The sequence below is a fragment of the Molothrus aeneus genome, chromosome 24 (assembly GCF_037042795.1).
Source record: "Molothrus aeneus isolate 106 chromosome 24, BPBGC_Maene_1.0, whole genome shotgun sequence".
NCBI classification, from domain to species: domain Eukaryota; kingdom Metazoa; phylum Chordata; class Aves; order Passeriformes; family Icteridae; genus Molothrus; species Molothrus aeneus.
In genome coordinates, this window is record NC_089669.1 from 5,685,378 (window position 1) to 5,699,030 (window position 13,653).

Sequence of the window (13,653 nt, forward strand, 5' to 3'; positions counted from 1 at the left end):
GACTGGCTCAGCAATTCTTTTCTTCTATATCAAAACTTACTTCCATCTCTATTCCTTCACCAAACTCTACATTTAAAAATCTTTCTGCTAGGCATACATATCTGGGAGGCTTTCTTGTCAAACTTTCATCCTTCCCAGCAATTCCCCATCAAGGCAGAGCAGGGTGTAACCTTTGCCTTTCAAGGGCCCATCAAACGCTGCAGTCCTGCTGAAGGGGGGCAGCAGAGGAGCAGCAGGGCTGCCCTGCAGCCTCCTCCACCCCTCTGGGGCCTGCCAGCACCCCTTGGTGTCTCGGGGGTCAGCGCTGCTGTTGTGCTGGAGGCATCGGATTTTGGGGGGAAGCAAAGGGGAAGATGAACTTTGATGGATGTTCAGGGGTAACTGTCAGAGTTTAATCCCCACCAGCCCCAGCGTGGTGCATGTCCCAGGGGTTGTGCTCTTGCATGTGGCCAGTCCCTGAGGGTGCCTGGGCTGTCCCAGCCCTGTCCCTCCCGTTTCACAATCTGTGACTCACTGCACGCACTGTGTGACCCTGAGCCTCAGCCATTGTGTGCTCACCCTCAGCGAGGCTGAGCCCCCAGCACAGGGAGGAGGCTCCTCGTGACTTGTGGCTCAGCCAGAGCATTAATGAGCTCTGGGAATGCTCTGGGGCCCCTCTGCAGCCCTAATCCCCCTGGCCATGCCACGTGATCCCAGCCCACACCATGGGTGCCTGGCCTTGCCTCCAGCTCTGTGCCCTGAGTACAACCCCAGTTACCTCCTCACATCTTCCCTCCTCAGCCCTGGCTTTGGGGCCTGGTGTCATTTTGGGGCAGCCTGGTGTTTGGGCAGAAGCTCATTTCAAACACAGGGGACTCAGGACCTCAGAGCTCACATTTGGACCCGAGGGATCCGTTTGGTGATACTAAAAAGAGACAAACAATGCAGCTGGGCTAAACCCAGATCTTTCTGTGCCTCTGTGAGCCTGCAAGCATCTGCCCTGATCTGCTATCAGCTCCTGACTCTACAAGCTCCTGCACCAAGGGAAACTCCTGGTCCAGGGGTCTTCCCCATTTTCCCTTGGTGTAGTCCCAATGTACTGAGAGGAGATCAGGGCAGATGCTGCTCCAGGGGTTTTCCCTCCTGGCCCCAGGTCACTGCCAGAACCCAAGCCTCCATCTCTGTGCCCTGCACATCCCTGGAATTGCTCTTTGCTCTTGTTTCAGATGCAAACACCACAGCACATCCAAAAGCCACTGGAGCCCTTGGAGGGGAAGCCAATGAAATTGTTCCTCTGCAGCTTGGCTGGGATGTTCCTCTCAGCCCCATCACAGGGGACAAGGAAGGGGAAACAAACATGGTGTACCAGGCTTGGGTGGCTGTGGTGACACAGAACCACCATGGACTACTGGGGAGAGCAAATCCTGCTCTGGTACCAGACACTGCTCCTTAATTGGGATTTTTTCAAGCAAACTGCAAGGTTAATGTGTGACCTGGATGTCTCTGTCAGAAGCTGACTCTGACCTTTCTCTCTTGCAGGACCAGTACATCTTCCTGCACACCTGCATCCAGGACATCCTGGCTCAGAACCAGCCCTGACACCCCCTGGCCCTTCTGGCACCTTCTGCCTGCCCTGCCTGGTCCTGTACAGAGCTGGGGGCACCGTGGGACTCTGGCACAGAGGAGCCCTGCAGGAGCAGTGACCTCCCTCCCTGGGCAGTGTCCCCAGCGTGGTGCCAGCTGTGACTCCTGGACACACAGACAGGGTCCTGGGACACACGGACAGTGTCCTGCCACACCCCACTGCAGCCTCTCAGTGCACACACAGTGAGGGGCTGGGCAGGATCCTCTCCTCTTCTGGAGATCTCCTGAGATTTCTGGTGCCTGGAGGGCTCTGTGCCCCCTCAGTGCACACTGTGGGGCTCTGTGGTGGCCCTGAGCCCAGCACAAGCATGGAGCACCATGGTCTGCAGTGCCCCTGGGCTCTGCTGTGGGCACAGCCCTGGGGCAGCTGCCTCGTCTCAGCTGGAATGGTCTTAGGTACAAACAATAAAGAGCCCTAGGAAAGAGTGTCCTTGTAAGGGGGGCTTGGCTTTTGGGGGCTCCAGCTGATGTGAGGGCTCCAGCACTGCAGCTGTTCCCAAAAGAGCAGCTGTGTCCCCAGCCATGGGTCACAGCAGTGTCCCTTGGCACTCCAGATGCTGCAGTCCATGGCTCAGCAGCTTCTGCTCACTCTCTCTGCTCCTTCCCCTGGGGCAACACTTGTGCAGTGAATGTCCAGCCCACCCAGGCACATTTTCAGGGCTCGAAGTTGTGAACCTGCACCAAGGAGCAGGGCAGAGCCCCCTGGTTCAGCTGCACACTGGGAAGCAGCTGGCAGCCTCTGCAGCCCTGCTGCTCTGGGAGCTGGGTTGTCCATGCAGGGACGTGGCTGCTCTGCAAGCAGGGCTGGCCATACTCAAGCTGAAATCACAAGAAACAACTCAGTTCACTGAGCTGCAAGTGCAGGCCTGAAGGAAGAGTTAAGATAAAGAAGATGGTTTCACAAGCATGTTCCTCATGTCAAAAAACTGTACCTGGGACCCTGTTTGCCCTTCTGCTCCCCTTCAGGCAGGGTGGGGTTGTAGTGCAGCCTCAAAGCAGTGACCTTGCCCCAGGGTGGCCCAAAATCCTGCCCACTATTCCATGTCCTATGGCAGCTGCCTTGGGATGAGGAGACATAACAGGTTTGATAAGGAGCCCCCAAGAGCTGGCTTGAGCAGTAGAGAGCCCCAGGTGGGTGACTGAGCTGGCCACTCCTCCTAATGCCCCTGTGATTCCACTAGAAGCTGCTTCTTCTTCTTCCAAAACAAGGATCTGCCCCAGGATGGGACACCCAGGGCACCTCAGCATCAGCCATCCCTGCCCTGGGATGAGGCTCTTCTGCAGCTGGGAACCCTTTTTCCCTCTCCTAAATCAGGTTTCCTCCTGCTCCCACCCTGCAGCACCCAGCAGGGCTGTGCAGCCCCAGCCAGGTGTGGTGCCTGCTGTGCCCTGCACCACTGCCCAGCTGTCCCCCTGCACACAGGACACCTTGAGAGCCACCCCTGCACACAGGACACCCTGTGTGTCCCCCTGCACACAGGACACCTTGAGAGCCACCCCTGCACACAGGACACCTTGAGAGCCACCCCTGCACACAGGACACCTTGAGAGCCACCCCTGCACACAGGACACCCTGTGTGTCCCCCTGCACACAGGACACCTTCAGAGCCACCCCTGCACACAGGACACCCTGTGTGTCACCCTGCACACAGGGCACCTTCTGTGTCCCCCTGCACACAGGACACCCTGTGTGTCCCCCTGCACACAGGACACCCTGTGTGTCACCCTGCACACAGGACACCCTGTGTGTCACCCTGCACACAGGACACCTTGTGTGTCAACCTGCACACAGGACACCTTGTGTGTCCCCCTGCACACAGGACACCTGGTGTGTCACCCTGCACACAGGACACCTTCAGAGCCACCCCTGCACACAGGACACCCTGTGTGTCACCCTGCACACAGGACACCCTGTGTGTCACCCTGCACACAGGACACCTTCAGAGCCACCCCTGCACACAGGACACCCTGTGTGTCACCCTGCACACAGGACTCCGAGGTCTCTGAGCCCCCTGGACAGGGGCTCGAGTCCTCCAGGGCAGCCAGAGGGGTTTTCTGGGTTCTGACAGGTTTGGCTTTGCAGCTGGCTTGATGACACCTAGAGTGTCCCCTGGGGTATCCTCCTGTGGTGGCCCAGACACACAGGGCAGGTGCTGCTGCTGCAGAGCAGCCACCAGCCCAATGCCCTGGCTGTGGAAACAAACATTTCCCTCTTGTGACCCTCACCCTGCAGCCCCAGTGTGCTTTAGGACTTGCTGGTTACATAAAAGCCATAAAGCCATCAGGCTCCCTGTGAGCAAGGGGCTCCTCCCAAGGCAACATCATAAATCCTTCTGTGCACATGAGAGCATCCATTGAGCTTCACAAGGCCTTTTCATGTTGGGAGAATTCACTCATCCTGCTGGAGAGCCCCTGGCATGCTGGCATGTCCCCAGGAGCAGCAGAGTTACTGGATGGTCACTGGTGCAGGCTGAGCAGCAGGGACAGGGCACATCACACTTGGCTGACCCTGGCACAAGGATGTGGTGACACAGAAACATTTCCAAACACCAACTGCAGCCAGAACAATGCAGCTCAGGGGGCTGAGGGTGCCCATGGGCTGCCCAGGATGGTCTGGGCTGTGCTGAAGGCAGCAGTGCCCACACAGCCTGGCCAGAGTGGGAGGAAATCCAGCCCTCCACGGGGCTGAGGCTCTGCTCCACCTGGGATGCCCAGCCCAGGAGTGCTGCAGCCTGGAGCTGGAGCAGGGACAGGGGGCTGAGCAGCCCTGCCTGCAGCACAGAGGGTGTCCTGTGTGCAGGGAATGTCCTGTGTGCAGGGAATGTCCTGTGTGCAGGGTGGCACAGAATTTTGTCCTGTGTCAAGGGGTGACACAGAAGGTGTCCTGTGCCTTTGATTTAGCCCTTGGAAAAAACAATACCAACCTTTATATAAAGAATTACAAGCCACAAAAGTTTAAGCAGAATGATAGTGAATTTATCACAGGGCGAAAAAGTAAATTTTTTGGGTTTTTAGCATGGGAGTTCAGGGGGCAAGATGGAGGGATTTGGGTGTGTCCAGCCTTTCTCCTTCTCCTTCTTGGCCTCCATCTTCTGCTGTGATATTGGCACTTTTAGACTGGTTTAGAGTAGAGGCTCACTGTCTAACATAGCTGATAGGTATTGGAAAATTACTGTAAATATTGTAGTTTTTAGTATAAAAAGACAACACCACCCAGGGGCAGGCAGAGTGCCTTGGGCTGTCTTGCTGAGCGAACCTTGGCAGGACAGGAGAAAGAATTTTATAGATAAGAAACAATAAACAACCTTGAGACCGAGAACTGAAGAGCTCTGACTCCTTCTTCAACCACTGGGCTGGGAAAAGAGACTTTCCAACACATCTCAGGGTCACTGTGAGCAGCAGAACTTGAGACAAACCTGGTCCTAAGAATGAATGATGAGCCATTTGCCCAGAGTCTGGAGCTGACAGGTGAAGTTTGAACCTGCCCAGCAGCACAGAATCTCCCCAGTGCTGGGGGTCTCACCCCAAGAGCCCCCAAGAAGGAGCAGTCCCAAACCCCTGCTCACACATGCACACAGCCCCATCCAACCCTGGTGTCCAGATTTCACCCTCCAGCTGCATCCAGCCTTTAAAACAATTCTACAGGACAGCAGCCTTTCTGCCAGGTCCACTCCAACATCACCCTGGAAGAACAGTGAAAATGCTGATACTTTCATCCTGGATACTCAATCCCATCCACTTGTAGAGTCTCAGGACTTCTCCTGCTCACAGTGACCCTGAGATGTGTTGGAAAGTCTCTTTTCCCAGCCTGGTGCTCGAAGGAGTCAGAGCACTTCAGTTCTCGGTCTCAAGGTTGTTTATTGTACCTTATCTATAAAATTCTTTCTCCTGTCCTGCCCAGGTCCGCTCAGCAAGACAGACAGAGGCACTCTGCCTGCCCCTGGGTGGTGTTATCTTTTTATACTAAAAACTACAATATTTGCAATTACTTTCCAATACCTATCACCTATGTTAGACACTGAGCTTCTACTCTAAACCAGTCTAAAAGTGCCACCATCACAGCAGAAGATGGAGGCCAAGAAGGAGAAGGAGAAAGGCTGGACACACCCAGATCCCTCCATCTTGCCCCCTGAACCCCCATTCTAAAAACCCCAAAATCTACTTTTTCACTCTGTGATAAATTCACTATCATTCTACTTAAACTGTTGTGGCTTACTGATCTTCATCTAAGGTTGGTAATTGTTTTTTCCAAGGGCTAAATCAAAGGCACAGGGGTCTGGGGCTCCGTGCCAAGGTCTCTGAGCCCCACGTGCAGGGGCTCAAGTCCTCCAGTCCGTTCAGCAAGACAGTCCAGGCACTCTGCCTGCCCCTGGGGAGTTGGTATCTTTTTATACTAAAAACTACCTGTACAATATTTACAATTACTTCCCAATACCCATCACCTATGTTAGACAGTGAGCTTCTACTCTAAACCAATCTGTCAGTGCCACCATCACAGCAGAAGATGGAGGCCAAGAAGAAGAAGGAGAAAGGCTGGACACACCCAGATCCCTCCATCTTGCCTCCTGAACCCTCATTCTAAAAACCCCAAAATCTATTTTTCACCCTGTGACAAATGGATTATTATTCTACTTATACTGTTGTGGCTTGCAGATCCTCATCTAAGGTTGGTAATTTGCTCCATGGATCATAATCAAAACCACAGGGGCCTCCTGGGCTCTGTGCCTGGGTCTCTGAGCCCCCTGGCAGGGGTCCTGGCAATCCAGAGGGATGTCCTGAATTCTGACAGCAGAGCTCCTCTCCCTGCTTTACCTCAGCACAGCTGACCTGCAGAGCATGTGCAGGCAGAGCCTCCTGTGTTGGAAGGAGTGAAGGAGCTGCTGCTGTGGGACAGGGCTGGGGTGATGCCCTCAAACAGGACAGAGGTGACCCAGACCTGGATCCAGCTCCAGCTCCACCCTGCTGGTGCTGCTGGATGTGGTGCTGTTCACAGGGGTCCCAGGATGAGGGAAGAGATGAGGATCTGACTCCATGTTTCAAAAGGCTTGATTTATTATTTTGTGATATATATTATATTAAAACTGTACTAAAAGAATAGAAGAAAGGATTTCATCAGTAGGCTTGCAAGGAAAGGAGAAAGAATGTAATGAATAACAAAGGTTTGTGACTCTCAGACAGTCCATGCCAGCTGGGCTGTGATTGGCCATTAATTAGAAACAACCACATGAGCCCAATCCCAGATGCACCTGTTGCATTCCACAGCAGCAGATAACCATTGGTTACATTTTGTTCCTGAGGCCTCTCAGCTTCTCAGGAGGAAAACTCAGGGCCATGGTTGAGCTGAGGCCATGGACAATCCTGAGCATGGCTCCACATCCCCAGGGGTGTGTGGAGATGGGGTTTGGCATCAGGCTCTCCTTCAGTCTGTACTGAGAAGCCTTTGTCTCTGTGTGTCCCTGCACAGGTTCTGATGTTGAAGCTCCTGATGCTCCTTGTCTCAGAGGATTTCAGGACCTGTGGAGTGCCCTACATGCAAAGCAGGGCCACTCACAGTGGCAGGGAGGATGCCATGGGCTGGCAGGAGCCTTGTGAGGGGCACAGAAGAAGGCTGAAGGTGGGGTTTCAGTCTCTTGAGCTGCTGGCTGCTCCCCTGCATGGGTGGGCATTGATTGTCCCTCTGGGCTCTGCAGGGACAAGTCCTCCCACGTGTCACTGCAGCCCAGGCAGGGCTGCCCCCTCCACAATGGGCAGCTGCCAGGGACAAGGAGAGGCAGGAGACCCCAGGCTCTCCCTGCTGTTCTCCCTCAGTCAGACCTGCCCTGTGGTGCTCAGAGCCATCAGGGCTGGGCTTTGCTCAAAGCCTTGCTCTGTGAGGAGGGGATCTGGGGCTGGCTCCACAGCTGATGGCACAGGAGGGAGGCTCAGGATGGGACAGAATTGATTTCATGGAGAAGAACAGAACATCATCCATGTGGGACAACCTGGGCACGCCCCAGGCCATGCCCTGATAGCAGTGACCAAGCAAGGGCTGGGCTGAGCTCTGCTGTCTCCACACCAGCTCTCATCCTGGAGCTCAGCACAGCACAGGACTGTCCATCCTCCTCATGGATGGGCAGGGCACCAGAACCTTCCACAGTCCCTTGGAAAGTGCCCCTGGGTCTCCTGTGTGTCTGTGCACAGAGCCAGCAGTGCCAGGACAGGGCACAGGGTGTCACCCACAGCTGGTGGCACAGAGCTCCAGGGCAGAGGCCCTGAGAGAGAAGGAGGGAAGTTAAAGCCATGCTGGGGGAGCCATGGTGCTGCCCACAGAGCTTCCATCAGTGCAGGAGTGAGTCCTGCCTCAGCCCTCACATCTGGCCAGCACATCTGCATGGGGCTCCCAGCACAAGGTGAACCTGCAGACATCTGCAGTAAAGCTCCTCCAGCAGCTGTGGAGGGAGCTCCTGTGTCATAGTTGACAACACAAAGCAACACACTCCATTTCAGAAGGCTTCACACTGTTTTTATTCTAGCATTCATGCTTTTTATACATTCTTACAAAACCCAAAAGTTTACTCATTGGTCATGAGGGACAAACAAAGTGCTCATTGGAACAGACACTTGCAGGTTTCTCTTATTGCTCCTTCTTTCTTTCTTGGTTTCTGTGTCAACGACCTTGGTAGAAAATTCTTTCAGGGGTAAACATGGATCCTCTTCTCAAACTTCTCTGTAGCTCACAGGAGTCACTGTGAAACCTCTCCCACACCCCTCATCCCCAGGGCAGCACAGGACAGGGATTTGTCCCACAAACTGTCCCACAGGTTCTGCCCAGTGAGTGCCATGGCTGGGCCAGCCAGGGTGTGTCTGTGGCACAGCCTCTGCTGCTCCTGCCTGACAGGAGGCCAGGCTGGTGGTGATGATGATGATGATGATGATGATGATGACGATGAATTTATGGCCTCCCACCCAGGGCTGCAGTGGAGTCTGCAGCCACAGATGCTTACAGAGGGTGTTGTGGGAGCTGTGGTTGGGATGAATAATTTTCCAGCCCTGCAGCTCAAGAGCCATGAAACCCAGAGGAGGAGACAAAGACAACAGAGCACTAAAACAAAACAAACCTCTGGCTTGAGCTGCCCAGTGAGTTCTGGGCCATGTTGTTCTTCATGTTTATCCTGCTCCAGATGAGCAGCATCCAACCATTGCCCTCCTCCATCAGCAAAGGGGCCAAAACAGGAGAGATGAGCAAGATTTGCCTGTTTGGACCCCCTTTCCTACTCCCTGCTCCCCTTTCCAGGCTGGCTCAGCAGGGGCAGGCTGGGTTGCTGCTGCCAAGTGACAGGAGAAGGGACACCCACCCCTCAGAGCTGGGGGGCACAGCCATGGCAGCCTGATGGGGATGCTGGGGCACCAGAGCTTGTGGAAACCCAGGGCACCACAGGGAATATTTCTGTGTCTGCTCTGGGGTGCCCTGACTTTGACCCTCATCCATGGAGAAAGTTTACCAGACTTCAGGATAGACTGGAATCCACAAAAGTGTGAAATAGATTATAGAGAGTAGTGCAGGTGTATCACTTGGTGAGAAATTTAGGGTTTGGGATTTTTAGTATGCTGTGGATGGAAGCAAGATGGAGGGCACAGGGTGTGGTCCTGGATTTCTTCTTCCTGCTTCTTCATCCTTCCTCTCCATGGGATTGGGTGGCATTTTGTAATTGGGCAGAAAAGTCCACATTGTGGGTTCTGTGGGATCAGTTATTGGGTTAAAAGGGAAAATACTCCAGGTGTCAGTTCTTAATTGGATAGTTTAGTCTTAAAAGACCTTGGAACAAGAGATTGTTGGCCATTTTGTGTCTTCTAATGAAAAGCTGCCGAGCTCACAGTAGTGAGACTGTTTTAGTGATAAGAAATAATGAACACCTGAGTGTGAACATGAAGCACTGTCTCAAGTGCCTTCAATCCAGACCCAGAGAAAACCAATATTATAAGATCTACTTCTTTACACCAATTAAGTGATTTTCCTGAATTGTAATTCAAGTTGACATCAAAGCCATCTACAAACTAATCTCACATTTTCCCCTCCTCCTGGTAACAGCATGAACTGTCATCCCAAGTGCCTTCAGTCCAGAGCCAGAGGAACTGATATGACCCCCAGGAGAACACTGCATTGACCTGAGGCCATGGAGAAGCTTCCAAAATGGAATGATAGAACTGGGATTGTGGGTGTGGAGTGTGAATAGAAGTGTGTGATATCACAGGGTGGAAAACTTAGAGTTTAAGGGTTTGGAATACAGTAATATAGATAAAACAAGATGGAGGCTGTAGGGCAGAGGCTGCTCCTTCTTCACCTTCTTCCCCACGGGTTTGGGTGGTTTTGTGTAATTGGACAGAAAAGTCTGCATTGCCAACTTTGAGTCATTAGCTATTGGGTTAAGACTGAAAATAATTTAGGTGTCATTTCTTAACTGGATAGTTTAGTTTTAAAAGACCTTGGAACAAGAGATTGTTGGCCATTTTCTGCCTTCTAATGAAAAGCTGCCGAGCTCACAGTAGTGAGACTGTTTTAGTGATCAGAAATAATGAACACCTGAGCCTGAACATGAACTGTCATCCCAAGTGCCTTCAGTCCAGACCAGAGAAACCCGGCGGGGGCAGCGCTCTCCCCTCGCTGCCGCTAGAGGACAACACACAAACACGGCTGAGCTGCAGGAAAAGCCCAACCCCGAGCAGCAGCGGGAGCTCCGTGCCCGCAGTGATGCCACGGATCCCTCTGAGCTTCAGCTTCAGCCAGACAGGGCTGGAAATTGCACTTCCACCCCCGAGGGGCTTATTCAGAAATGCCAGGTTTGCCATGTGTAGTGGTTTTGGTTGGTTAATTTGAGATTTTATTCATTTTGAGGTAAATAAATTGGGTTTCTTGGGTTTTTTTTCATCTTTAACATGTGTTTTTCACAGAGGGGTGTTTAGTTGTTCAGTGGTTCAATAGATTGTTAGTTATAGAAATTTTTTTTTTTATATCACTTCTTTAAATTTTTCCTGTGTTAAACAATGAGACCATGGAAGCATCAAAGCTTGGGTTTTTTTCATCTTTAACATGTGTCTTTCACAGAGGGGTGTTTAGTTTTTCAGGGGTTCAATAGATCATTAGTTATATAAAAAGTTTTCTGTCACTTCTTCAACTTTTTCCTATGTTAAACTATGAGACCATGGGAGCATCCAAGCTCTGTGGTCCAAGTAACTCGGTGTGCAGACCCTCAGTTTTGCCAGGATCCAGGACCCACTGGAATAAGTGATGCTTTGGATGTTAGCTGCTGTTATAAGATCTCAAAGAAATAAGACATGGATATGAACCACCACAACCAGCCTGGAATAAAAGGCAAACAGAGGAGTCAAAGTGAGGCACGTGGAGAAAAGCTCTGCAATGTCAGGACATGCAGCTCCACAGAAATGTGAAAATTGCAGTCAGACCCTTCCTGAGGAAATAGATGGTTGCAATAGGAGCCTCTTCAGTGTGATTTTCTGCAAGAGCTGCAGTAACAGTGTGATCAGGCAGAGCCCTGGTGCTGAGGACAATTTGCTGAGTGAGGAATTGTCAGGAGGGGGTGATGTGGTTGGTGTGGGCAGCTGAGGCTGGAGGAACAGGGGTCACCAGTGAGAGCTGCTGCTGCTGCAGCCAGGAGTGAGAGAGCACCCTGGTCCAGCTCCAGCTCAGGGGCTCTGCCCTCCCTGGAGAGGACACAAGATCCAAGGGAGCTCTGATCCAGCTGCAGTGAATCCATGAGGATTGCAAGCCATGGAAACCCACCTGTCCTCCCTGTGAATGACACCAGCGTCCAAGGGAGCTCTGAGCTTTGATCCAGCTGCATTTTCCAGGGAGGATGGAAAAATGAGGATGGAATCCTGTTTGGGCCGTGAAAACCCACCTGGATTTCACCCCCCACATCCAGCTCAGAGGTTCTGTCCTCCCTGTAAATGACACCAGGATCCAAGGGAGCCTTGATCCAGCTGCAGTGAACTTTCTCCAGCCCAAATTCCAATTCCTGGCTGATGTCAGAGCCTTTCCAGGCCCTGCCATGTCCCAGAGCTGGAGGGGAAGCATGCTGAGAACCCCAGGGACTCATCCCTCTGAGGAGGGCTCCTGTCTCCCCACCAAGCTTTTGTGTTTTACATTTGGAGCTGTCAAAAGACATTGCAAATGTTTAATTAATGACATCCCCAGCACTGTTCATGATGGAAGTGGCTTAATTCCAATTAAACCAGTTCCTGCTCCCAGACCAGAATTCTCTCTCTGCTCTGCTCTGCTCTGCTCTGCTCTGCACTGGGGGATGATCTCCAGTGACTGCAGCAGTCTCAGGGAGTCCTGGAGCTGCAGGGTCTGAATGCACTTTGCAAGTGAAATATTTCACATCCAGCATCACCCCAGCCAGAGCCCTCAGCCAGAGTCTGTGCATCAGCCCCCAGCCCCAAACTCCATCTCAGCACTTTCTTGGAGAGGAGATTCCTGCTCTCACAGGTCTCAAGGCACCCCAGCCCCATGAGCTGGAGCTGTTTAGGTCTCCCACTGTGCCAGTTCACCTTCCTGACCCCAGATAACACTTCAGCCTCTTTTATCCTGCAGTAATGGGAATATCTGTCAGGAAAGGCTTATGCCAGAAGGAAAGGCTGGTTCAGAGGAAGCAGGGCTGTGAAAGCAGCCCTCAGTCTGTGCCTTGGCCATGGGGCACTTTGCCAGAGCATGGGTACAGTGGGAGTGACTTTTTGGGTACACTTTGCAGCCACCCAAACCTGGGCTCTTCTTTCTCTGCCCCATCCGCCCCCTCCATGCAGGGGTGAGAGGGAGGCAGAGGGAGGAACAAACCAGAGCCCAGATGTACCTAAAGCCCCATGGACAGCTTATTTCTGTCTTCAGGTGAGACCCACGTGCAGCTGCTGTCCCTGTTACAGTCGAGGTGCTTGGCTTTGTACTGAGACTTGGGGGGGTTCAAGCTGTGGGGCCTGGCTCTCCCCCGTCCCTCAGCCCCCTGCCATGGGGTGACAGCAGTGACCCCTCCTGAGGGCATCACAGCCCATGGCTGGCATCAGAGGGGACACAGGGCTGTCCTCTGCAGGATCTCCTGTGCAGCTCCAGCACCCTTTGCTGGGCAGGTGTTTCTGCTGCCCCAGAACTCATCAGCTCCTTGACATGTGATGTTGTGCCCACCCCACAGGTTCCAGGACACTGTGAGGGGACCCTGGCCTGGGCAGGGTCTGTGACACAGCTCCAGGTGACACAGCTTCAAACCCCCACTCAATGGATTATTCCTCTTTTTTGGCCACTTTAACCAGGGTTAGAAGGAGCTGTGGAAGGAACCCAGCCCCCTCTCCTGCCACCAGTGCTGGGCAGCTCCTGCAAGCACAGCTCACACCTGGTCACACCTGGGCACAGCCAACACAGCACCGTGTCCCCCATGGGGCTCTGGGACACTGCTGCTCCATCCCTGCACCTCCCCTGCTGCAAGGAGAGGGACAGCTCAGGACAGACAGACAGACAGCCTTGGGCATGGTCCCTGCCAGCAAAGAGCTGGTCCTGAGCTGCTCAGTCCCTTCTCCCCTGACTTTCCAGTCCCAGCTGAGTTCAGCAGCCAGCACAGACACAGAGTCCTTTATCTGGGGTTGTATTTCAGTCCCCGAGTCTGGAGCCCATGGAGTGCCTTGGGTACTCCTGCCTCACTGCTTCACTCCTCTGCCCTGCTGGAGCCAGCTCTGCCTTCCCCTGCCCTGCTATCTCACAAAAACACGCTTACAAAACAAGCCTGCATCCTGGAGCTATGAACAGGTCTTTATTTGTTGAGGTTCCTTTTGGCTTTTTTTTTCTTCCCCTTTCTTCCCTTTGAATGAAATTCCTGCCAGCTCTAAGAGAGAGAGAGAGAGAGAGAGAGAGAGAGGGAAAGAGTAGAAAGTTTAACTCCTCCCATTGGAGCGTCTCACGCCCCTGCCCAGCCCTTGAAACCCAATAACCAAGATCATTCAGCGATGCCTCCCCTTGCCCGGCCGCATCCCCGGAGCTGCCCGGTGCCC

The 13,653-nt window shown here is 53.1% G+C and overlaps 1 protein-coding gene across 1 annotated transcript in view; it reads left to right on the forward strand.

Annotated features, from left to right (window-relative positions):
* LOC136566305 (receptor-type tyrosine-protein phosphatase V-like) overlaps window positions 1-2,049 on the forward strand; it is a 47,240-nt gene extending 45,191 nt beyond the window's left edge. Inside the window, exon 39 of the mRNA XM_066565395.1 lies at window positions 1,519-2,049. Coding sequence (XP_066421492.1) covers window positions 1,519-1,578 — 60 coding nt within the window. The 3' untranslated portion in view covers window positions 1,579-2,049. The remainder of the gene's footprint in view (window positions 1-1,518) is intronic.
* The last annotated feature ends 11,604 nt before the right edge of the window (window positions 2,050-13,653 follow it).